At 46.3% G+C, this 26,324-nt stretch overlaps 2 protein-coding genes across 5 annotated transcripts in view; both read right to left on the bottom strand.

Annotated features, from left to right (window-relative positions):
- Window positions 1-1,962: 1,962 nt before the first annotated feature.
- Rps17 (ribosomal protein S17) lies at window positions 1,963-5,275 on the bottom strand. Its single transcript, XM_005381484.2, has 5 exons — window positions 5,166-5,275; window positions 4,799-4,950; window positions 4,051-4,156; window positions 3,611-3,676; window positions 1,963-2,090 (listed from the first exon to the last, which is right to left on the bottom strand). The coding sequence occupies exons 1-5, from the start codon at window positions 5,166-5,168 to the stop codon at window positions 2,010-2,012; spliced, it is 408 nt and encodes a 135-aa protein (XP_005381541.1). The 5' UTR covers window positions 5,169-5,275; the 3' UTR covers window positions 1,963-2,009.
- A 904-nt stretch (window positions 5,276-6,179) lies between these two features.
- Cpeb1 (cytoplasmic polyadenylation element binding protein 1) overlaps window positions 6,180-26,324 on the bottom strand; it is a 75,392-nt gene continuing 55,247 nt past the window's right edge. For 2 of the 4 annotated variants that reach the window (XM_005381479.2, XM_005381480.2), the window contains exons 4-12: window positions 19,984-20,207; window positions 17,860-18,112; window positions 15,855-15,968; window positions 15,437-15,541; window positions 14,446-14,582; window positions 11,553-11,751; window positions 9,916-10,010; window positions 9,321-9,401; window positions 6,180-7,626 (exon numbers count right to left, since the gene is read on the bottom strand). In XM_005381479.2, the coding sequence (XP_005381536.1) occupies window positions 7,516-7,626; window positions 9,321-9,401; window positions 9,916-10,010; window positions 11,553-11,751; window positions 14,446-14,582; window positions 15,437-15,541; window positions 15,855-15,968; window positions 17,860-18,112; window positions 19,984-20,207 (1,319 nt within the window). In that variant the 3' untranslated portion in view covers window positions 6,180-7,515. The remainder of the gene's footprint in view (window positions 7,627-9,320; window positions 9,402-9,915; window positions 10,011-11,552; window positions 11,752-14,445; window positions 14,583-15,436; window positions 15,542-15,854; window positions 15,969-17,859; window positions 18,113-19,983; window positions 20,208-26,324) is intronic. The other 2 variants (XM_005381481.2, XM_005381482.2) reach the window with 1 other exon arrangement.

Raw genomic sequence — 26,324 nt, 5'->3', positions numbered from 1 at the left:
ATAACAGGGTTTTGCTAAATTGGCCAGGCATGGCTGGAACTTGCAATCCTCTGGCCTCAGCTTCCCCAGGAACTGGGATTACAGGCGGGTGCCACCACACGTGGCTTCCATTAAGTATTTAAAATACTCGAGCATTTGCTGAGAACGCCCCTTCCCCACACTCAAAACAAGTCAGCTGCAAATAAATGAGGCTGGCAGAGCAGCCTGGTTGTAGAAGGCAAACCTGAAGGCCTGGTCTTGGAGTAGCGATGGATGCCAACCCTCTGGGGAAAAAAGCTAGCGGCGAGGATACTTAGCCTCCAAACATCTTGCGTGGGCTGTAATCCCACTCAGAAGGCTGAGGCAGAAAGACCCAAAAGTTTGATGCCAGCCTGGACAAGTTGGTGAGACAAGCTCAAAAAGGGAGCTGGGGATGTAGCTTAGTGCTGGGCTCAATCTCAGTGCTGCTAACAAAACAAAAAACGAAACACATGGGAAAGAGCAAATTTACAGTGAAGGTGCACCTTCTGAGTGTTCCAAGTAAATCCCAAACGTGACAAACTGAAACCTACATGTCTCAGCGCATGCTTCGTGCCGAGAACGGTGGCCTTTCGGGGATTCCTGCAAACTAGACGGAAACTTGGGGCCTGGCATGGTGAAGCAGGCCTGTAATCCCAGTACTCTGGAGGCTGTGGCAGGTGGATCAAAGCAAGTTCGAGAGCCTACATAGTGAGACCGTCTCAAAAAGATTTTCTTTTGGACAGGGTCTTGCTATAGCTCAGGCCAGCCTCCAACTCACAGCCATCCTCCTGCCTCAGCCGACTGAGCCAAGATTACACATGTGCACCATCACATGCGGCTTTTATGAGAAAACATCAAACATGCCTGGATTGAAGGACATTCTACAGAACAATCAGCCCACTATTTTTCAAAACCTGACATCAGTCATGGTAAAGAGGCTGAAGGAACATGAAAGCCAGATGTGATACAAGTGGGGAACAACTACCTATAGAAGACATCCGGGCAATTATGGATAATTGTACTGCATGTTAAATTTCGTGATTTCAAGGACTGCACTGTGGCTGAAGAGAACACGGGGGTCAACAACACACCTCCAACTCAGGCTTCAAATGCATCGAAGTATGTGCACGCAGAAACGAACAGGAACACGGTAGTTAACATGCAAACTGAGCAGCCATTAAATATAGGGGGAACTTGCACTCATTAGCTTTGCTGTTTATACTTCTCACGGTTCTTATCAAAAGCACACTACAAACGTACTTGTAAGATATGTTCAGTGTAGGGCTGGAGCTCAGGTCATGGGAAGGTGAAGAGCTTCAGCAGAGGCCCAAGTCCAGAGCTGGCAACCCATTGAGGGCAGGGCAGCAGTTCAGGAGCTGCTCCCAGGGGAACCAGAAACCTTACCTGGTCCTCCTGCCCCCCTGCAGGGCATCTCCTGGGACCTGGCAGTGGGGGGCGCAGTACTAGGGTGATGGTAGGGGGAAGCTCAAATGTGAAGCCAGGAAGGGGAACACATGGTGGTAGTACACACTTGACTCCCTGCACTCTGGGAGGCTGAGATATGATGATCACAAGTTCAAGTCCTGCCTGGGCAACTTAGGAGACCCTCAAATCCAAAGATGGGGATGGGATGTAGTGAAGTAGCAGAGTACCTGTGGGTTCCAATCCCCAGTGCCAAAAAATACCCCAGCAACCAACACCCCCCAAACCACCAAACAAAAACCCACCAGCCCACTCTCCTGTACTCCAGGCTCAACCACAGACACAAAGCCCAGCCTCAAACACCCATCATACTTGGGGGCGGGTGGTGTAGCCCACACCTGGATTCTTCAGAGCCCAAGAGGCTGCACTGTGTCTGTGACAGGTCCACACCTGCTCTGCGTGAGGGATGTGAACCCAGTCCTTCTGGCTCAGCAGGCCCCTACTGCTCCACCTCCGACCACCATCAACAACACAGGCAAGGCTATTGTCCCGAATTTATTGACAATATGACAGCGTAGCAAAAAGATTCAAACAGCTCCACGTGGCGTTTTGAAATTCATCCCGACGGTAGGCTGTGTGACCTGCAGGTTGGAGAGGCTGCCGAAGTCCTGCAACAGAACAGATGCAGAGTGAGCTGTGCGGGCTGAGCTCTGCAGCTGCTGCCAGCCTGGCATCATGGTGGGCTCTGCAGTACCCCTTTCCAGCAGTGCTGGGGGATAAACCTAGAGCCTTCTAACTAACTACACCCTGCCCCCTCTGTCTTTTAAACAAACTTTAGTCTGAGACACAACCTCAGCAAGTCACCCAGCCTGGCTTAGCATCTCCAGCCTTTACCCATGCGAGGCCAGGCCACAGATGTGTGAGCTCTGTTGAAGGAAGTTTTACCCAGGCCAGCCATGGTGGCGCATGCCTCTAACCCTAGCACTTACGAGGCTGAGGTAGGAAATACCTTCAAGCTCAAAGCCAGCCTAAACTATATAGCGAGACCCTAATAAAAACAACCAAAAATTGTACCCACCTACCAAATACCCTCTATGACAAAACTCATTGTCTCTGGAAATAGTTACTCCTACCATGCCACGGCCATGGACTTGGCCAACTGTGGACTAAAAACATCCGGAAAAAAACTGCAGCTGTACTACATGTGCAGTTCAGTCACTATAAACAATACTGTAACAACTGACAAAGCATTTACACTGCAGGAGACACAATCTAAATTAACTCAAAGCACAGGGAAGGCGTAAGTTCATGCACGCCCACTTAGTGAGCACCCAGGGCAGTGATAGTGAACTCTTCAGAGACCGAGCGCTCAACTGTAACCCCAAACCCACTTATTCGTCCCAAGTGCCAACACTGTAAATTAAACCTGAATACTGTTTTATGCCGCCCAGTGGTGCAGTGTTTGCCTAGTATGTGAGAGGCCCTGGATTTCCTGACTACCAAAACACCCAACCAACCAACCAACACACAAGCTGCCCTCACAACAGGGGTTATTTCAGAGAGAAAAACAAATCCATAGGAAGGTTTAGCTGTACTGTTTTTCTCAGGCTGGGTGACAGGGCCACAGTTCATTTTGTTCTTTATCTTTTTGAACAATTTAATGAAATAGCCCAAAATTATCAACAGCATGCTGACTTTGAAGCTCATGTTACTTTTACCAAGTCAAAGGGCAAACAAACTCACAGGACAAACATCCCCAGACTCCCCCAAAGCTATCTGAGCCACTTAAATGGCGCCTGGTGTGGATCGGGACTGAAACCACAGGCAGTCTCCCAGGAAACCAGGGACAGGGAAGATGGACAGCTAGGGCTCAACAGACAGGACACATAAAGAGGCCACAGAACCTAAGGCAGTTAACTGAAGGAACCAGGATAGGACAGGTGGTCCTAGATGCTACAGAAGCACCCACTAGATGTGAGCACTATTACCTTGTGGCCAAGTAATCTCAGGGCACGCAGTACCTGACTCCATTTTAAAGGCAGTGTGGTTCAGTGGTCAGCAGTGTAGATGGGATTCGCCACTCTGCCCTTTAGCATTGGAGCAGCGTTGGCCTTGACATTAGTGATAGCTGCTAGTATTACAGATAACCAGTGAGGGGTCTTGACCACAGAATCCAGCACACACTCACCAAAAGCTTCAGCATTTCCTTAGTGTCAGGATCTACTTCAATGATTTCCTGATCCAAAGCTGAGACCTAGGAGAAAGGCCCAAAACATGAACCATGCTCCCTACCCCTCTCCTCCCCCGGGGGTTAGGCTCTCACAAGGTGAGCGAAAGCACGTCTTTTAGTGTGACACCAGGCCCAGGAAGCTGTTGTGGCTTTGCCTTCCTACTCAGTATTCAAAAAGCCTAAGCCTAGGCTTACACTTCAGAACACTGCTGGGGCAGGTAACAAAGCCAGAACAAGAGGGAATCCACCAAGTGTCACCAAGGCGCTCAGGTGAACGGACACAACTCGGTCCTAACAAGGCAGGAGGCTAAAAACCAGGCAGACTTTTGTGTGTGTTCAAGAGCCCTTCCCAGACGCAGCTGAAGTCCTTTTGGAAGCCAAAGATCCAGAAAGTTTACCTCAGGGACATAATTATCTCTCCTTTCTCTCTCCTCCTCCTGCAGCTTGATGGAGATACCCCTCACAGGGCCTCTCTGAATCCGCTTCATCAGATGTGTGACATAGCTGCAGGTGCACATGGCCGAGGAAGAGCAGGGAGAACGCGCGTCAATGCCACTGGTACCCAGAACCCCTGGACCCTGCAAGGCCAGTTTTAGTTCTTTTCCCCAGTAAAAAGGGAGAGGATCACCGTAAGAACAGTGCACACGCAAGGAACCTCTACTTACAGAGGGGCGCATTCCCAACCCTCCGGTTCTTCTCTACATTACTTAAACTCTCTTGAAAGCTTACCGAAGCCTCCACAGAACGCACACAATTTCTTGGGTTTTTTTGGGGGTGGTGGTGAGCAGGGTCTCTTTGTGTAGCTTAGGCTATTGTGGAACTCACTATGTAGCTAGCCCAAACTGCCCTCCTGTGTGCAGGGATTACAGGCGTGTGCCACCACGCCCGGCCACCAAGAGACATAATTTAGCACTATTTCGGTCTCACCATACACTTGAGAGTTTCCTGCAATACACCCGATAGCTTTTGGAGCAACGGCAAAGTAAAGAAACAAGACGTTAAAGCTGACAGGGAGCAGCCAGGCTCGGAGGCCTGGGATCCCACGTCGGCCTCCCAGACGCGGTAGCACCGCCGGTGAGACAGCACGCTAAGGCCGCCCCGGCGAGCTGCAGGCGGGCGCGGACTCGGCCCCGTCCGCTCACTCACCCTGCTATCTTGTTGCGGAGCTTCTTGCTGGGGATGATGGCGATCTCCTCACACACGCGCTTGTTAGTGTGGAAGTCGTTGCCCAGGCGCGTGTAGTACTTTTCAATGATGACCCGGGCCGCCTTCTTCACTGTCTTGGTGCGGACGCGGCCCTGCGGGGGGACCAGACAGCGTCATCGAGTCTGCCAGGCGGCGGGGGAGAGGGCAGTCCCGGGCCGGGCCTTGGAACTGCACAGCCCCGAGCCGCGCTGGACGGCCTCAGCCCTCTGGGGTCCGTGTCCATAGGGCCCAGAGATACTCTCGTGAGCCAGGAGCCGCGGATGGAGGACGATTGAGGGCGACACAGGCCAGAAGCAGAGATACCTACCATGTTGTCGGGTCCCGGGAAAAAGGAAACAGGAAGCACAAGCGAAGCCTATAAAGCGCCGGCCAGAGAGGCACTTCCGCCAACCGGCGCTTAGCTCATGAGCGCCAACAGCGGCCCCTGGCGAACCGGGGTGGGAGAGACGGTGGGCGGGACACGAGCTGGCCCCGCCCAAACAGGCGGGGCCGCCAACAAGGCATCTGCCAGGTGCTTCCGCCCGCGGTCGTCCGCAGTAGGAGCGCTGCGTCACTTCCACGCACGTCGGGAAGTCCCGAGGACGCCCGGAGACCCAGAGGAGGCCAAGGCAGGCAAGCTGTCCGCCGCTGCGGACCGTAGGATGTAAGGGACGCACCCGCCAGGCCCCACCGCACCCGGCCCCGAGGGCGGCTTGTCAGTCTGGCGTGATCTGCAGGCCACACGAATGCGCCGCGAGGTTTTCCTCGTTCCTGCGGTGTTTGCGCCCGCGCCCTTTTCAGCCTAGTTGCCCTCCACTGGAGGCGAGCTCCGCAGCTGCAAGTGCGGTTGTTTAGGTACCCCCTGGAGCTCTAGCACCGGGGCACACAGCAAGCTCTCGGACACTTGAGTGAATAAACAGGCGCGGTCAGCCTGTGCGCTCCCAGCGGGAAGGCGCCCACCTGCCCGCCACACCCATCCCCAAACCAGGCCCTTCGGACGCTCTCAGCCCTGGCCGTCCCGTCCTCAGGCTGGACTCTGGCCAAATCCACTCATCCACGCTCCACACTGGCTGGAGCAGTGAGGGGCCCCAAGAAACTAAACGCGGGGGCCTGTCATTTGTGGGCAGGAGGCTCCCGCCCACCATGAGGACAGGCATCTCGGAGGTCCATCTGGCCATGGAGGTGACCAAGAGATACTCCCGGCCACGTCTCCCACGTGGTCCCGCCGCCATCCTGCACTGGCATCCCAGAGAAAGTCCAACAGCATGAGTTTTTCTTTGGAATTTTGACACACCACTCACTGCCCCCTTGCTTCCACACCTCAAGACACAGACAAAAGAACTCTGCTGCAACGTGTTTATTATGTGCCAAAAAAACTACACCACAGCTTACTCCACACATCTGTAGGAGAGTGCAGTCTTGCCTGCATATACTACAATGAGGTAGAGACTTCACACACAGCTTCACGAAACCCACAGAGTAGCTGGGATATGCAACAATGCAACATCAGCTCGGCAGGAGGGAGGGGTTATGACACTGGTTCTTTGGCACACAGCTTCCCTAAGAGGGGCAAGTAGTATTTAAAAAAAATAGAAGGAAAGAAAAGTCAAGTTTTCAAATTCCAGTAGCATTTCAGTCAACTGCAACTGTTGATTCATACATTCCTCAAATGAAAGATGTAAGGAAGGGTACTTGCCCCCTCTAAGAGAAAGGGCTCCTGTGAGCCTTCATCTGCTCCCACCAAAAAAGCAGCCCTTTTTTTTTTTTAAGCTCAGTTACAAAAGAAAAAAGTCCTGTGACTTTGTGATTAAAAACTTCTATCAACCCTCCCACCCACATAAGTGCAACTTAAGAAGGTGCAATAAACCATTTAAAACTATATAGAGCAGCCGCTCAAACACCGTTTTTCCAGTCCAGTTTCAAATAAAACAAAAAAAATTTTTTTTCTTGGTTGCAAATGCTTTGATTGCAACTGTGAGAAACAGTGACCAGCAGTCCCCCAGACACAAATTTGCTATAATGTTAAAAGCTGCCAGGAAAGAAAAAAATCTCTTGTTCCAAACGACTTAAAAACTGTTTTAAGGAGTGTAAAAAGGAACCGGTAAAAACCCTCGAGCGTAAAATATGAAATATGATTTTGGTTTAAATGAAGAGCAAAGTCTCCTTGTTGTTTACAGTAAAAAACACCAGCTGAACACTCAGTTTATGCCGTTCAGGTGGGGGTTAAATAAATGGAAAGGCACTGTATGGCAACTGCAAGAATGAAACCAATGAGACCTGCACATCATCACCATCAGTATTGCATGGAATGTAAAAAAGCGCTTTAATAAATAAACCTAGATGTAGGCATCCGTGTCAATACCTCCTGGACACATAGTTCTTTTTTTGCTTTTCATCTGCAAAATGAGGAACTAAAATCTGGGAAAACTACAGAGTTGCTTGGAGGGTGAGCAGATACAAGGTCCTTGCCCTGGCACACCCCCTGAAAACAAAACCCGACAAAACTCATTGTGCATTAGTGCAGAAACAAAGACAGATTCAGCAAGTGCAAAGGTGACTACGATTTTCCCTTGTCCTCGGGAAGCCAGCTCCCTGCTCGCCAATGACAGGGTAGCGGTGCAAGCTGCTGCCTGAACTGCTGCCTGAGCGCCACCGGCCACTAGGCACTGCCTGCTCCTCTAGCTGGAGTCTCGGTTCTTCTGGTTCCGCATCAGGGGGCTGTGGTGGCGCAGGCCTTCCATGCTGTGCCGCCAGTGCCAGCAGCTCCGGCAGAAGTACTTGAAGCAGACCTGGGCCAGAGAGACAGAGAGAGGAGAGCCATAGCTGTGTGTGTGAACCAGGCACAGGAGTTTGGGGCACAAGCAGGTTGCTCTTATGAGAGCTTCTGTGGGGCTGGAAGGACACGGCACCTCAGAGCCCTTTACAACCCAAGGCCTGACCTACCATGGTGAGTCTATGGTGTTGCTTGTGGGTGCCCTCATGGCAATGTGTTAGACTCTCAGTGTGCTCAGAGTCTGAGCAGCTTCCCCATCCTCTCTCACCACTACAACTGCTCTTCTATCCCTCTGCCCTTCTCACCTCCTACAGAATAGTTGTTTATCAGGCAGCTGCTAATATGCAAGAATGCCTGAAGAACCGTCTACAGATTCTAATGTCAGGGAACATTCTTTCCTCTTCCCATTAAGTGAGAAAAGGTGACTAGATTTGACCCTCAGCCTCAGCCCACCTCTTGCTGGCTAATCTCAGGCAAGAACTGTTGAGCAACTACCTGAAATGTGGGTCACCTGTGAAAGGTACTGACTCACAGCAGTCTGCCAGAAGGGGCTGATCAGGATACTGTTTTTAGGCTTTACTTAACTATCTCAACTTATTTCCCACTCAACTCAGGAGCCTGAGTGTAACTACTATCTACCCAGAGATTCTCAACATGTCAACATCACCGCAGAACAATCATGTAAGCATGGATGGGCTGCTAGTGTCCTAAGAAGCCCCAGGCTTTCCCCAGACTTGTCCTAGTGTGGCTCTAACCAGCCACACAAATGCCACTTGGAAACCTGTTAGAAACATGAAATTCAAGTTATGCACCCTAAAGCTACTGAATCAGAATGCATACTTCTCAAGACCCTCGGGTGATGAGTTTGGGAAGCACAGACACACATCCAGATCCATCCATGCTTCCCCACCAGGTCCATCCCATGGAAAGGTGCCATGCTGCTCTCTGCCTTTCTGACAGCTTTCACACTGCACTCCAGACCAACGTATAGAACTTCACTCTGGATGTTATAGAAGCAGCTCAAACTCATCCTGCTAAAGACGGAGACACAACAACCAGGGTAGAGCCCAGATGCAAATATCAAAGAGTCTAGAGGCTCCGAAAAGGGTCCTGGATTGGGGAATAAAACCTCTGGAGGGCCTCAGAGCTGGAGCAGTACTGTCCGGCTCACAGGAATTGCTGATCCCATTGCCCAGCCATAGTACCACAATGCACAGCAGCTACCCAAGGAAAGCAAGCCAAGGTAACCAGGGCTTGACTCAACAAGCTTCCCCAAGAGTTCTGGGTCAAGCTGACTATGGTGTGTCCCTTGACTGTTGCCTCCTCTTCTGCTCTTAGACATCCCTCAGAACTCTGACACTCAGGGCATACCTGTAACCCCAGCACTCAGGAGGCTGAGGCAGGAGGATCACTGCAAGTTCAAGGCCAGCCTGGGCTACATAGTTCAAGGCCAGCCTGAACTACAAAGAGAGACATTGTCTCAAAAACAATGACAAAAAGAACTCCAATACTCAGTGCCACAAATATGGTTTAAGAATTCCTAAATGAAGAGAAAGGGAACGTAGCTCAGTAATTCAGCACCTCCAAGCACCTGTGAGGCCCTGGATTTGATCCTCAGCAACACACACACACACACACAAACACACAGACCCAAGAACTGTTCACTGAAGTAGGGGTTTCACAGACATCTCCAGTAGCCAAGGAACTCACCTGATCTCGACAGAAGAAGGGGCCAGGCTGAGAACTGCAGATGTGACACAGAGAATCTTCTAGGTAGGGGTCGATCTGAACCTGCAGAAAAGCAAAAGCAGAGGATGCAGCACCCAGATATGTGGGCAAGAGCACAGGACTGGGCCACACACAGAATGCAGGATGCCTGTGTGTTTTCAGGAGGCTAAACAAAATAATGGGCAGAGTAGAGACAGCCATCCTAGGGAACAGACTCACACCACGGAGAGTCAGGCTGGCTGCCTTGAGGGTGCAAGCAACCACATACACCTTCTTGCCTGGTCATTTCAGTGCACTATCCCCCAGCACTCTATCAGCTAGCAGCAGGTGACTGGAGGATTTGGGTGAGGTAGCATAGCAAGGAACTCACTGAAGCAGACAAATACCACAGTGAAGAAGGTGCTGCCCTCCAGCCCCCAGGTTGCTCAACACTCCCAGCTTCCTTCCTGAGCCCATGAAGACCAGGCCCACCCCAAACCCTAGCCTTTTGTTAGCAGGCTCACTTCTCTAGTTCCCCGGTAGCTACTAGCCCAAGCCTCTCTCAGATACCCCAGAGTAAGGGCACAAACCAACTTACCTTCTTGGTGAACTTGGTGGTTTTGATCTCCACAAAAGCAGCACTGACTGCTTTCAGGTAACTACGCTGATTATTGAAAGTAACTCGGCCAGACCCTAGAACAAAAAGGCCAGAACTTAGCTTCTAGCCAAATTCTCTCAAATGCCACTCTTCAATACTCCACAACCCTGTTTCTACACCAGTGCTGTCCAACAGAAATATAACATGAGCTGCTTACTTCATTTTTAATTTGGTGGTAGCCACATGAAAATAAAAAGGAAGTAGTTGAATTAATTTAAATTGCACATTCTATTTAATCCCAGGTGTCCAAAATACCATTTTAACATGAGACAGGAACCGCATTTTTTTTTTTTTTTTGTCTTTTTGAGACAGGGTCTCGGTAGACAGTTCAGGCTGGCCTTGAGCTCACCTTGTAGCCCAGGCTGGTCTTGAACTCGCCACAATCCTCCCGCCTCAGCGTCCCAAGGGCTGGGATTACAGGCGTGTGCCACCACGCCTGGCTAGGAACCACATTCCAAGCACTAATACCCACATTTAGCTCATGGCTACTGTACTGGATGCTAGAGTTCCAGACCATGTTGGCACAAACCATTCAGGAAAGAAGGGAAGGGATGATTCGTGTAGATAGATGCACTGATAAGGGCAAAGGGCTGAGGGGGAAACCAAGAGGCCAACAGAACATCTCTCTGAAGACTAGGCCCAGCATTCATGCCCCTCCTGGCATGGAGGAACCCTGAAGACCCAGGGGGAGAGCCAGAAGAAGCTCCATCTTGCCAAGTGCCGCCTCCACCCTGCAGCCTCTGAAGTCCTTGTTCTCAGCACAGCACTGATGAGCACATGGTGCTCCTTCCTGGCCAGATGCACTGTGGGTGGGCAGACTATGCATCTGGGGAGGTGGGTTAGGCACATCGTGATTGGACAGTCCAGGCTCTACTTCCAAACCCGTCACTGTGGCAATTCTGCCATGACTATGGAACTGACTTTTCTCAGCGAGGCTGACTGAACCTAATAGCCCAGATCAGCCCAGACTCCTCCTGAGATGGGACAGCACAGGCCATGACTGCATTCTGTTTGCTCCCTGAGTCACCCAGAAAGCCTTCCTTTGATCTAACTTGGTCTCTGACCCTAGAGAACACCACAGATTTTCAAGAACTTTTACTAAAGGAAATTGGAAGCAGGCTGTGGTGCCACATGTCTATAAGCCCAGCACTCTTTTGAGAGGGTGAGGCAGAAGGACATCCACAAGGCCAGCCTGAGCTACATAGTGATTTCAAGGCCAGCCTGAGCTTTGGGAATTGCTGTCTACAAACAAACAAATAAACTGGACAAGTTCAGGAAAGTGTGGCCTTTTTCAGTGCAATATTCCATTATCTGTTCTAAACTGTGAACTCTGAGCTTCCAACAAAGTTCTTCCTCATTCCCGTTAATCACTCTCTACAGCCCCCAATGACTTATTTTTCCCCTGCCTAAGAGCGGGGCAGTACTAGTGACTTATCTGGGAAAGACACTATGCTGCTGGTATCCACTGATTGGCAGGCCTAGGACAGGCCTCTCTCTCTGCTCTCAAGGGGAAATACCACAATCTTGGTCTATTCCCAGGGGCCACTAAGCTTTCCCACACAAATTAGGACACTTACCAATGGGATACTTGTGCTTATCTGTGTCAATCCCAGCATACACCACTCCACCAAATAGGTCGTTCAAGATGGCAGCCAGGGCCTCGGCATTGAGCATCCCATGCAGGGCTCCAACAAACACTGTCCTACTGGGGTCCAGCCTCTGAGATGGGCTCCGGACAAAGTTGCTGTCAGCCAAGACCCAGGGGATCACCTGCACCTGAAAATTCCCCAAAAGTGTATCAGCCAGGGCAAAGGGCAAAGACAGAGGGGCTCTTGTGCTATGGAGACAGTACATGGGGGCTGCAAAGGCCTGTGCAGGAGTGAGAAGGCACCATTACCTATCAGGCACACAAGTGTCCAGTAAGGTACTCTATCCAACCCAGTGAACTGAAATTTACTAAGTTCATGTGTTTAGAATGGTCAAAGTAAGCACAACAACAGCACTCATTCACCCAAGAAAGTAAGCAAAAAAGTACCAACTGTTAAGCCCAGGAACCTAGTACCCTGTTATAATTGCCAACTGTGTGGTTCCAACCAAGGGCCGTGGACACTAATGAAGACAGCACGTGAGTTCTTGAGAAACAAAGAATTCACAAAGAAATTAAAAGAGTGGAGCCTGAAGGACAGAGGAATAGGAATGCTTATGATATTTGTGACATGGTTATTGGCCCAAACTATGCATCAGAGGTTTTGCGCCAGGAGCACTGACAAAGAGGGAGAGTGGGAAGTCACACAGAGATAACCCTGAGGTCTTGCAGAACTGGGTAACACTAAGGCAGGAGCTGATACATCCTTTGTCCCTGAATCCCCTGAACTCAGAACAAAACCTGGAGAGCAGATGGAGGGGTCCACAACAAAATGCGCAGTAGGTGTTTCTGTAAGATTCATCTGTGAGATCTTTTTAAAATGTCTTGAAGTAGGAAGAGATCTCTGGCAGAAAGCAGTAAGGAGGAAAAAATGGTAATGCAGAGAACAGGTAATTAAGAGTTGGACAAGGCTGCTGGCCACAGGAAAAGAGAACAAGGAGATTCTGCAACAGCAGAGTCTGCAGAACTCATACTGCCTGGGCATGGTAGATAAACAAGATAGAATCAGGACTAAAGTGATCTGGGGATGAGAGGACCTAGCAGAAGTTACTAGGACAGCCAATTTCATTAGAAGGTAAAAAAGCCCATTTTGTACACAGAAGAGTTTAGGGGTTACACAGCATCCAAATGGAGGGCCCATGGGAGGAGGCTATCACAGAGTGGGAGGCTAGAGAGGCAAATCAGTCTAAACCTTAAGTGTAGAGCCAAAGAGTAAGTTTCTGAGATGGAAAAGAATATAAAAAGGAGTCAAATAGTAACTATACTTACAATGGAGGAGGGGACACAAAGGGAAAAGAGTCAGAGAGGTAGAGAACGGGGACAGCCTACAGCCAGTCATCAGAGAAAGATGCAAGGTGATGAGACAGGAAGGGAGAGGGAAAGGTGTAAACAGAGAGGCTGAGAAGTGAAATGTGGTGTGGATACGGTTGGCTCTAGTGTGAACGCAGGGGACCAGGAAGGCATGTGAGCTAAGTCCTGGAATACAATAAGCTCATGCCTTCAGCCAATGGATGACAGAAAGCAGGGGAACTGTGAGTCACAGTACCAACCAGGAAACATCTATAAGATAAACACCTTATAAAAGACTTATTGATAGGTTATTTAATAAAATGCCTATTTTATTAAATTTTATTTTCTCCCTTACTATACAGATTTTTTTAAAAGACAGGTTTTATTTTTTAGAGTAGTTTTAAGGCTCACAGTAACACTGAGCAGAAATTTTCCTTAGATTCCCTTACCACCAACGTTCAGCACCAGCAAATGATGAACCTCCCCTGATGCGTCCCCCGCACCCAGAGTCCATACCTATATTAGGATTCATTCTTCAAGTCTGCTGTACATTTTGTGGGTTTGAGCAAATGTGAAGGAAATATACCTACTATTACAGTATCACACAGAAAAGTTCTGCTGGCCTAAAAATCCTTTGTGTTATGTCTATTCATGCCTCTCTGTTAAACCCCTGGAAGCTACTGATAATTTTAATAAAAAAGGAATTTTAGTTTCTCATTTGATAAGCTAGAAGGGAATGTCATGGAGCTCCTAGGAAGTAAGGTTTCAAAGCTATTACATATCTAGTGCAATGTGACAAAAATGATGTATTCTGGAGTCAGATTTTTAAAAACAACCACACTGAATTCAAAGCAAGTGATTCTCAAACTCTATTAGAACCACCTGAGGAGTATAGTTAAAGTGAAGATTCCTAAACTCCACCCAGACAGATTCATAAAGTAGGAACAAATAAATGAGGGCCTCCCAGATACCAAGGACATACCAGGGTGGGCAAAAGGTGTGTATGTGGGACATGGAGTCATATAGAGAGAGGTATTTAATCAATCAACTCCTGACTCAGGTGGGTGTGAGCAAAGGGGAATTTACCCATCATGGAAAGGGCGGTGGGGAGCAGCAGAGGGATCAGCCTGAGATCAGGACTACCTGATTTTATTTATTTAATTATTTTTTTAAGAGGTGATTTTATCAGTTAAATCCAAATAGAGAAAACTGTTGCTCTAAATTTCATCTCGAAGATAGTAAGTTTGGAATAGAAGTATAGGCTAGAAAAAAACGTGGTGGAAGACAGTTGGGATTCCCATGTGTGGAAGTGTGTGTGCATGTACACACCTTGTAACCACCCCACTAAAGCTCAAAGGTTGGGATTTTTTAATATAACTAAGAAGATACTCTTGTGTTTATAGTAGGATAACGGAAGAGTTCTTGCTTCAGGAAGAATACTTTTGGCTGTAGCCTGTGTGTCTGCTTTAACCAGGAAATCCAGTGCCTCCATATGCTAATCACTTGGACCCAGAGGGGTACCAATGCTGACTCACCTCCTTGCAGCGCATCCTTCGGCTAGACATCTTGAAATAATATTCACTCAGACCGTCTGGGCTCAGCGGGTCATGAGAGCAAGCCTGAAGTAAGGCCCGGACAGATTTCTCAAGTTCAAAGACCAGATATACATATCCTATTCACAATGAGAGGGAAAAGTACATTAACATTCCTCAGGTGGCTACTCTTGAGGTTTGGCTTTTCATCGTGAGTTTTCTTCCAAAAGGGGGATTTGTGCACCAGACACATTTTGTTCTACTCCTGAAGTCTTGCTGAATGAAAGCACCTGTTACACAGTATGCCCAGGCCAAGGGAGAGAGATGCACACCATCTCCTACCCTGATAAGGGCAAGTCATGGTAAGCTGGGACAGAGGACTCCACCAGTGCCACACAGCTCTCTGTCTCAGAACACAGAGTATGCTGAGGTCAGCTGAGCCAAGAGGGACGGCAGATCTGTAGCCAGTTTACCAGGGGATGCAGGTATAGCTTTAAAAGCCTAGTTAAATCATTGGTTCAGTTCAATGAAGATGGCAGAAGGTGAAAATAGAAGCTGCTCCTTTCTACAGGGAAGGGATCTCATTTCAGACCAGTGAGGAATCAGATGCTTGGTCCTCATTCTTGCCAACTCCAAAGGGATCTCAAAATTAGGTCAGGCAACAACGTAACTGGGCAGTGGCAGGCAGACAAGGGAAGGTTTTTCCAGCACCTCATTCTGAATGGGAAGGTGCTTCTGGGTTCAGTTCTGGAGAGGAAGTGCACAGAAAAGGGATTCAGAAGCAGCTCTCTGCACTGTGAGCTTGGACAGACAGAAGAGTTGCTCAGAGGAAACAGAGGGATATGAGAGGCCAAAGAGGGAGTGCTGACCACAGAAAGGTCTGTGCCTGGAATGCCCACCATGGTACCAGCATGCAGCTGTGACATCCCAGCACCCTTTGGTGCAATTATGTACTAAGGAGGGGAAAAAAAAGTTCCTACCATGTCTTTATTACCTTTAGGCATATTACCTTTGGGAGGACACCGGGGGTGCTTGCCATCCTTACCAGGCCATTCTACACTTAGAGAACCAAAAACACGGAAGGTGTTAACCAATCCAGCTGCAAAGAGACAAGAAAAAACAGAAGAAAATGAGGCCCAGCCTTCCCCAGAAAAGGCTCAAGCACAGGATCACCTGTCCTGTTCCTGGTTCACCTCTTTTGACAAATAACTCCGTGGTGACTTCTGGTGTCAGGTAACAAGTGTAAGCACTAGACACAGAAGCACTATGGGAGTCCAGAAGTGCCCTCAGCTGCTCCTGCAGCACCTTGTACTGAGACAGGTTCAGCCTCTGGCCTTGAGCCTAAGGTTCATGCTCCTGAAAGACAGGCCCCACCTTTAGCTTTGAAGCAGGAGGTCCTAGAGGCAGCTCACCTTCCGTAATATCCCAAGGAACACCTCCTAAGAACACCTTGCAAGAGTAGATGGGATTCTTATAATTCCGGGGAGGAAGCTGGCCACTCCAGGTACAGGTGGCTTCATTCACAGCTTTGGTAGAGTACAAAGAAACAAGGGGTCAGAGAATCAGCAAAGTCACCATATTTCCCTGAATATGGGATGAATTACTTCAAAAAGAAACAGACTGGCCACAGTTCTAATTTGGCTACCTGGGGGAATATCCATGACTATTCCAAAAGATAAGAAACCTTATGTCTCACCAAACCACTCTGTTCCCAGTAAAACTGAAAGGACTACAAAACTAAAATACAGGGTAAAAATGATCACATCCCAACCTATTTTCAAAGATATAACTGATGTGCTAATCATAAAGCAGTTTATCTAGTTATTGCTTATAGTACTATTTGAGTTTATCATTACTTGAAAGTAAATAGAGTAATTTATATACAATGTCCCACAGGCCTACTGGTCCATACTGACCTATCTTCAATACTCAAATGAGGAACTGCTGTTCTCCTATTTTCTTATTTTAGCTTTGAACTCATCAATCACAGAAGCAAGGATACTATCAATAGAAATCACCAATAGCAACTCAACAGGGACGTCACAGCTGTTCCTCAGCTTTTGGGGCAAATTAAAACCATGCCCCATAACTGCCAGAGTTTTTCCTATACCATCTAAACAGATACAGCTTCCTATGTATGCCAATGAGAAGCACAAATAAATATATAAATATAAACTTACATAAATACTGCCTAGCCTGCTCCTGAATATTTCTAGAGGCCTCTTCTTGGTGACTCATTCTATCAGTCTATAAAACTTGTCTCAGCTCAGTCTGTGCCTTTCCAGGCCAGAGACTGACCTAGGCAGCGAATGGTTCATTCTTGCCCATTTCACGCTCCTCCTTAGCAGACCCAATGAAATGAAAACCATCTTTTTAAGGACAAAGCTGTGGAGGATAAGTCCAGAAAAGACAGACCTAATGTGTTGCTACAGGAAGAAACTGGAGCCTGCTGGTAACAGTTTATAGCAAAAACAGAAGTGAATATATTGGCTTCACCCAAAATCATGTTATGTCACTTTATAGCAAAACAGCACAAGAGAAAGCAAAAGAATGGGTTATCAAAACCATGAGGTGACCAGGGCAGCTGCATTGTGAGAGGAGAATGAGATCTGGACCAGTCTGTGGGGTGACAAACTAAAACCTTTGGAAATAAATGGACAGAGAAACTAACATCTACTAGTCACCAGCAGGACCCCAGAACAGTGGTTGATGAGCATCTCCATGAAGGATTTCAATAGTGTATGTATAGCTCATTTATTTTCAAACACTAGTATAAGATGAAGAATATTTTACAGAGCCGGGGAATATAGGTCAGAGGTGCAGCACCTGCCTGGTAAGCACAAGGTCCCGAGTTTGATTCCCAGCACAAAAAAACAAACAGAAAAGACTATTTAGCGTGTTTAAAATCATTTAAATGATAAATCCTTAACCCCTAAGAGACCATGGAACTTGGGGACATCCCACACCTTAGAGATTGACAAATGGGCTACCTACCCACAGTGTATCCCTAAATGTGCCCATCAGAAAGCTTTAGGACAGAGAGCCTCAGCATGGGTTGTGTTTGATAAGGTTGTGAATTAGAAAGGGAGGAGGGAGACAAAATTCCAGGCATCATTTCCAGGGCTTTTCTTGAGGACACCTATTCATGAAAGAATCAAAAGGAGGGCAGCACACAGCCAGTCGCCACAGAAGTGTGAGAGATACAGACCCAACCCCTTATGCTGTGCCCTGCGCACCAGATTATCTGCCTCTTTCCACTCAGCCTCAAAATTATCCCATACTCCACAAAACAGATAGTTCTTTGAAGATGCAACCAAGCCCTCTCCTAGGTAGTGCACCACTGTGTGAACTAATGTCACCTCCTCTGCGCTCCAAGAATGAGGTCTCAGGCCCCACACACATCCCAGCCACACTCACCTGCAGCTTGCCGATGCAGTCTGGCCTCCCTCTCTATGCTGAAGGGATCCTTGGGAGCTTCGAGGAGGTCCCAGGATGGCCACACTGAAGCTCCTGGCCATCTTTTTGAAGCGCTGGTTGGGGAGGGTGTGACTGCAGTGAGAGCAGCTTGCTCTTGGTCCATGCGGGACCCAACCCCCATCTTTAAGGGGTCTCTTGGACCACTCCCTGTCAGAGACAGGAAGGGCAGAGGAGGAGAAATGCGAAGGCTTGACTAGGGGAGGAAAAAGGAAGACATAGTTTTTTAAAGAACAGTTCTGTTACAAAGTGATAATACAGAAATTATGAAAAATACCTAATATACATTTATCATTTGTTAAATTTTGACTTTCTTTCTATGCATTTTAAGATTAGTTGTCATTATACTGTAATTTATGCAAATTCTCCTTCTTCCCCATTCAACATTTTTCCATACTGACACAGAGTTTTAACATATTTTACTTAAACTATATTTCACTGGATCATTTGCTTACTATTAAACATTTAAACATTCCAGTTTTCAGAATTATAAACATTTTACGATGTAGCTTCTTCATATTTTGTATTTTCTTTGTTCAGACTCTTAGAAATACAATGTCAAAATGTGTTCTGCAAGAGCTCCACACTGTATAAGAAATATATGGGAACTTGAGTTACATTACATGCTCGTGTCAAGGCCTTACATTATGATATAAAGGGGTCAAATGACATTATAAAAACAAAGTAAGTAGTTCATAAAATATTTTCCATAAGTTCAAATACTGCCTCTACTTCCTTTTTAATATCATCCTTAGTTCCTCCCAACATAACCACTGGGGCAGGATATCTGAGAAGGTTTTTAAAACAAAATCCCAAATGTTAGTCATGAAGTGAATTTCCAAGACGAGTTCCATTTGAAGTCACAGAAACAGAATGTAAAGCAGCTCACATGAACCCATCTTACAGGACAGTAAAACGAGCCTAGGGAAAGAAAGGACCTAGTGTGGTTGCCCTTCTTGAAACACAGTCTAAACAGAGAAAACCATTGGGCAGTGGAAACACCAAAGCCAGCTTGTCCAGTCTATGACAGGCTGACAAGTAAACAAGGTGGGCTCTAATGGGCTCTGTCATAAATGGAAACTGTGACCATGACTAGTGTCACTAGTCCTGGGTATGGAAAAGATGAGGGTAAAAATCATCCTATTTACTGAACATTAAGCTCAGGAGATTTGGCACAGAGAACCAAGACTTGGAAGGCACCTACCTGAAATTGGATTTTATTTCAAGAAGCTGTCTCACTGCTAATCCCACAGATATTTACTTCTATCCCTTATCTATAATGTCTATGCTATTCTATCTATACTTGCTATACTACCTCAACCCAGCTCTAATCCATTTACCACCTCTATTTAACACTGGCACTGCACCTGTCAAACATGGCTGTAAAGAACATGAGATACATATATTAACTGAGGCAATATTTCTGGGATTCACCATGGCCTCAGACAGAGCTGGCATGGGTCAGTTAAAAAAAATAGAATCTAGAGTCAGGTTTTGATTAAAATTATGGCGCTGATAACTGCTAATGTCATCTTTATATCAGCGCTTAAAATTCTTGAGATATTATATATAAAAGGGACACAAATGATACTGCTTAAAGGCCAAACACCTATAAAGGTTAAGAAACAGAGCAGTGCCAGGGCCCTTATTTTTTTGTTCGAGATAGGGTCTCACTCTGTAATTCAGGCTGCCTCGAACTCAAGGCAATCTTTCTACCTCAGCCTCACCAGTGCTGGGATTACAGGAATCTACCACCACGCCTGGCTACGGATTTACTTTTGAAATTAATTGTTTTCCAATAGCTCTTGGAATAACTAGTACAGAGCTCTGGGTCCAAGGCCTAAAATACATCGTCATGGGTATGTGAAACATCCTTGATTCTGTTGAGGATGAAAAGCTCCACAGACATGCAGGATGGTCTCCACTCCTCCCACCACCCCATTCCCAGGCTACATTTTGGCAAACACCCTCCACTTCAAGCTCTAAAACAAGAACTTCACCTTCCTTCCCTTGAAAACAAACAGGCAACTCCACCCTCAAACCTTCCTTCCCAAGTATGTTACATACAATCAAATCTGAGAGATGATCTGATCCAGAGCTGAAGCCACTTGTGTCTGAGTCAGAGGGGCTGCTAGAGCGGGAATCCAGGATGGGCCGGGTGTCCAAGCGGGATCCTCTAACTGAGGGTGCTGGAAACTTGTCCAAGTCAGACGCAAGGGGATCCAGAGGCAGAAAGCTCAAGGGGGGTTTTCCTAGGACATTTCCCAGTGGGTTATGGAGCATGCTCAGTACTAGGAGGACAACAAAACAAAACACAACAAAAATTGGAAAACTTTATTAGTATTCTTTCCATCCAGAAGCTCTTTTCTCCCACAGTCAGAAACATAAAATACAATGAACAGATAACCATTCACTTCTGGGATCTGGCCACCTGGGGACCACTGGTGGTAGTTACAGACTGACTATCTGAAGGTAAGCGTTCCTGCTCTCTGCCACCATCCTTAAGGGTTTGTGCCAACATCTGGGCAGCTGTGCCACAAGGGATCTGAGAGTTACCGCTGTAGTTAATATCTGGATATGCCTGCAGCACAATGAGGAAGTCCAAACATATCCCTTTACTGCTTGTCAATATGTTTATCAGATTTCCCATCTTTCTAAAGCCATGTAACTACAATTCAGAGCTGCATGCTACATGCTAGAAGCACGGTGAAGCATATAAGCATGTTTCATCTGAGAAATTCCCTTATGCAAACTTCTAGCATATACAAATTATCTTCTGGGCATCTCTAAACTGGATGGAATATCTAGCATTGATGCATATAGATGTGAGGAAGTCTACTCTTTGACATACAACAAACCAGGGATAAAGCCCTGGGTCTGCCCCCTCCATGGATAGCTAAGAGCTCTAGGAAGCTTACTCAGCCCCTCTGAGGCTCCACTTTTTCCACTGGCATCCTGGATAAAATAGTAAGTATAGTATTCTCGTGCCCAGTACACAATACAGTACTCTATTTAAATACTAGGTCAGGCATGGTGGTATATATAATCCTACCACCTGGAAGGCTGAAGCAGGAGGATGGTAATTTTGAGGCCACCTGGGCTACATAGTGAAGTCACGGGCTGCCTACACTGTATAGCAAAGATCTGTCTCATAAAACCAAAAATCAAAACAAAACAATAAGTACTTAATATCAAACATTTAAAAAGAGCAAAAATTTTCCATACTTGGTCTTGGAGAAATGAGGGACATGAGCAAAGCACATCCCCTACCTGTAAGGGTGACAACAAGTAAGAGGGCTTTGTCATGGAGCTACAGAAGTACAAATGCTATGGTAAAGCCTTAATTTGGTGTTTGCTTGTTTTTTCATCTAAAGAGTGAAGAAGCGGGACTATCTGCCTCAAAATGACTATGAGGTGAAACCAAATAATGTAAGTGCTCAATAAAGAGTGGCTGTGACTGGGTCTACTTCAGCCCTGACTAGCAATTATGCCAAACACAGTCACCCATAGCTGATTTTCCCCCCAGGCTTCCAAGTAAGCTAAATGCCAGACTGGTGCTGGAACAAGTCCCAAGAGATAGAAACAAATTTCTGAAATCAAAGTCAAGATATGCTCTCAGGGTATCAGATACACTAAGAGCATATGCATACACAAGATCCAAAACAACTATACCATGGGATCAGATCAGCCTGGATTCCTCAGGCAAATGATCTCCCTCTCCAGATAAAGATATAGTAACCGTGCCCTTATTTTTTTAATGCAGGGGAGATTATGGATGTATTAATCCAATTATTATTCTACAGTGGTAAAATACTTTAAATTTTTAGAAGATTGCTATACTATTTTCCTCAATAGATATATCATCTCATATTCCCACCAGCAATGAGTTTCAGTGTCCACCCATTCTGCTCAATACCTTGTGGGTAAGTCTTAATTTTAGTCAAGTCTAGTATCTGTGAAGGGAGGGGAAAGCCAAACCATATCCACCAAGGAGTTAGTTTACTATTTTATTTTTTAAGCAAACAGTGTTTTACCTAGGCCTTTAGGCCTTTCAAAAGCACTGAGCTAAATGTATATGCTGATGCTAAGTGTCTCAAATGCTTGGATTCTGATACCAGTCAGAAACAATACTTGATAAACACCTCAGAGTAATGTTTGATGAACCCCTGCTTGAAACAAACAAAATATCTAAGTCCCTGGAATCCATGCCTTGAGAAGGCAGGAGATGTCAGGATTTACTCAAGGTTCCTCTCTACTGCTCCGAAACCTGGTAAAAAGTACAGAGAAAATCCACAGATCATATGTGTCAGTCTTAAAAGTGATGTCAATGCCCCGGAGGGCCTCATCCTTCTTCCTGTTTTACAAAAACAAGGGTGGTGAACAATGTGGTCACAATTGAATCACAAAGAACCCTGACAACCAGGCAGAAAGGTATGACTGGATTTCATCCTAAGGGTAATTGACAGACACTGAACACAGGGTTAAGAGGTGGTGAGGGGATAGCCAGGGAAACTGAGGAAGACTGCCTGTAATTCGAGGCACCCAGCTGAGAGGAAGGCAAGTACTAAACTGGACTGTCAGGATTGTCTCCAGCAGAGCTCAGGCACCTGGAGGGCTGTGATTTTTTTTCCCCCCAAGGAGGTGTGAAGGAGAAAATGGGACAACCAGAGTTGGAGACAGCAACAAAGAGGATGAAGAGTGGGTCACAGATTAAAGGACTAAGAACAGAGTCAACAGACTGGAAGCAAATAAATGGAGAAATAGCAGTTTCAAGCTACTGGGCTAATAGTTTTAAGAGGAATGAAGGAAACAGAGGAGGAGGAGGTAGAATAATGAATAGCTAGAATTCTGAGGATGGCAAGGGCCACGGTGTGAACAAGTAGCTGAACTGTGTATAAAGTCTAAAATTCTGGGTAGGTTCTATACACATGTTAAAAGGAGCCAAGGCAATAGGTGTGCCTGAGTTGAAAAGAAAATTCAAAGTAGAAATCTTCAGGAAGGGGAAGGACAGGGAAGTTGGGAAGGAGAAAGAAAAAGACTGGCCCTGAAGTAGATGAGGCTTGGGAGAATGAGAAGGTGCTACTTGGCAAAGTAGCACTGTAAGATAAGCCTTCAGCTAGAGTAGAAGCTGGAGGGAGCAGCTACCAGTAATAGACAACATCAAGGGCAGTTTGTTACCCTGGGAAGGAGAGTTTGAAGCAGCTGAGGAGAGGGCTCAGAGTTGACAAGGGAGACAGTGCAAAGCTGTATGAAGAAACACAGTCAAGGAGGGATGGCTGGCCCACAGTGTCTGTATCTGGGGCACTGAAGTGGGTAAGTACAAGCAGCAGGAACTGCGCCTTCGTCCATGGTTAAAAAGGAACATTAGGGTCAAAATGCAACATGGTGGCCACAACAGGACATTTTTCTCATTCACATCAATTCACAGTCACTATTGTCTTTACTGGATATAAATATGTCTACCTCAACTAACCTATGAACATTACAAAGGTATCTTGTGGTTTTGTGAAGTTCTTCTGCCAAAGCTAGGAATTACACCAATTGTACTCTTCTGCTATGACAATATGCTTGCCTTAGCGGAAAATGACATGACAACCTAAGCTGGCCACTTCAAGTGTTCCTAGCTCATAGTCAGTCATCTGTTGTTCATATTGGGCCAGGCTTACTAACAGCAACCTACATTTATTTAGTGCACACCCAGCATGTGCCCAGACCTTGTGCCAGAAGCACTCCAAGTAAATAATCATCAGACCCTAAAAAGTGGGTATTATCCCATCTTAGCAAAAATAAACTATCACTCAGTGGTAGTCAGTAAGTATAAGTAACAGCCAATGAAGGACAAAGTAGAACCCATTCTTCCTGACTCTGAGCTATATCTTCCTAGTGTAACATTCACTAGCTACTTTTAAAATAATTGTTAGGGCCTCATATCTCTACGGCGTCATATTCCTGTTACTTCTCCTTTTTGTTCCAATTCTTAAAGATCTACAGATGAGCACTCTTACCTACCAGAAATCAGTGCCATGGACCTAACACATCTGGATCTCAAAACTAAGCCAGGGTCCTGCCATTGTAGAAATTCATTAAAAAGGCATCTTGGACTCCACCCCAAATATGAATCACAATCTGCGTTTTAACAGGCTCCCAAGGAGAGCTCTTTGTAACAATTAAGGAAAACTAATCCAGAAAACCTAAGGCTTGCTACTTGAAATTTTTAATTACTCCCCTTACCACATGCAAACATCTATACCTGATTTTCCTTGATTTAAAGGCTGCAGGCTGTAACATAAATTCTTAGAACACAAACGCAACTAAACAAGGAAAAGCGGTGGTGGTGGGGGAACGACCCAAATAAACAACAGTGGCTATATGGGACATTTCCCAGAATTTTGAGATCTGAAAACCCCGGGTAGGGGTAGAAGGAGAACCAAAGAGGCAGACAGACATAGTACTAGGTACAAATAATATAAAGCGTGGCACAGAATATGATAATATTTCAGGAAAAGTGATGGGCAGAACCAGCTGAATACTGTGAAAATCATTCAAAACAGTGAAGAGTTCATCCTGGGGGAGAAGAAGGAAGCTACGGCCAGCACTTGGAGCAGATACATGTTAAGAGAGAAGAGAAAAATTCTATAAAGAACATTACTACCTCACCTGACAAAACTAGAATAAACAAGTTTATTAACAGTATTCTATCAATTTTCGATTGTCTGAAGTTCATAACTGTTTTGCTACCCATAAATGTAAAGTATCATTTTTATTCTTTTTTTGTTTTTGTTTTTCTCCGGTACCGGGAACTGAACTCACGACCTTGCGCTTGCCAGGCAGGCGCTTTTGCCGCTGAGCTAAATTCCCAGCCCCTCATTTTTATTCTTAATGGTTCAGAATGGGGGGTTGCAAGAGCAAGCACAAAAGATATAGCAAATAGGATAAAATGAATGTCAACAACAGGAGAATCTAGATAAAGCTTATTTGAGATTTCCTTCAACCTACAGAAAAAGCCAGGTTTCTGGAAACTGTGACCCATGGTCAGATGCCCTAGAGTGACCTGACTGTCCCTCTATAGCCCAACATGGTAGAGGGTTCCAGCTCATTAACGCTACTTCAGAGAGTACAAGAGACCAAATCAGCAGTAATATTTTTAGAATGATTGTTAACTTTCTCTACTTTCACCCTTCTATGCCAGCTCCTGTGGGTTTTTACAGCTGAGTCACTGTTCGAATTTTCTGAAGCCTTCCCCAAGAGTACAAAGGCACCCAAGAGTCTGATGGCAGCAAGGGCTTGGAAATGGATGCTTACATTGCAAGATGTTGTCTGAACAGCTGAGGGGCAGAAGCGGAGAGTAGGCCTAGGGGACCACAGTCAAACACTTGTTGACTAATGGGAGCACTCACAGGGAAAATCCAGACTGAGCACCATTATTCCTAGCTCAAGATATAAGGTCATACATCTGGAACCTTCTTTCCTCATCTCCATCCCTGGCTCTAGGTTGCTTACTGAGAATCTACCTGAAGGCAGCAAGGCAGAAGACAGCATTCTCCCAGATATGAAAACAGACCACTCTTTGTGACCCCAAATATGCTACTTTACAACACACCCCAATTCAAATGATAACCTGGTGTGATACCATGCACAGCCTTTTCCCCATGGCACTCCCCATTTTTATCACTGAACAAGTTCCATCACTTACAGAGAATAAATACTCAAGTTCCATATAAGGCCATTACACATCCAACCACCTCAGCTCCTCTCTCATGGTTGAGGCACCCACTCTCACAATGCTTCCCAGTTCTCCCTCCTCTCTGCACTAGAAGTTGTTCCCAAACAGACTACTTGACTTTAGAACTCAGGCTCTGGTGTATGACAAAAACTTTTGTCAAACTAAACCATTATGCCCTAGAAGCTATTAGGGCTAAAAAACACTACGCGTGAAGGCTCTATTCATGCTGTTGATCAACACAAGTAGGAGGCAGAAGAGTGGAATAGACTATGTCAGAACTACCATATGCAGTTAAAAAAAAAAAAAAGGAATCAAGGTAGTCTGGGGATGTAGCTTAGTGGTACAACACTTGCCTAGAATGTGAGAGGCCCTGGGTTCAGTTACTAGCATGGCAAAACAAAACCCAAAACAAAACAAAAATCCCACCCAGGATCAACAGAGTGGCTCAGCACTCATCATTCAGTAAATATTTATTAAACAGCTATGAGCAAGGTCACTGTGGCTGCATGCTAGAAATACAGTGAGTGGAGAATTTGGAGTTGAAAAAGACCATGAGACCTTGGCTGGTCTTAGGATGTCCACATTTCACACAGGAGAGACCTAAAGCCTATTTGGAATGTTGCCTTAAAATGGCTATTTGGAAGATACTGGAAGTATCAAAGCAAAATACTCAAGACTCCCCTCT

The sequence above is a fragment of the Chinchilla lanigera genome, unplaced genomic scaffold (assembly GCF_000276665.1).
Source record: "Chinchilla lanigera isolate Chin_1 unplaced genomic scaffold, ChiLan1.0 scaffold00015, whole genome shotgun sequence".
NCBI lineage: Eukaryota > Metazoa > Chordata > Mammalia > Rodentia > Chinchillidae > Chinchilla > Chinchilla lanigera.
The sequence above is the reverse complement of the archived record's forward strand: the minus strand, read 5'-3'. Positions and strand labels throughout refer to the sequence as shown.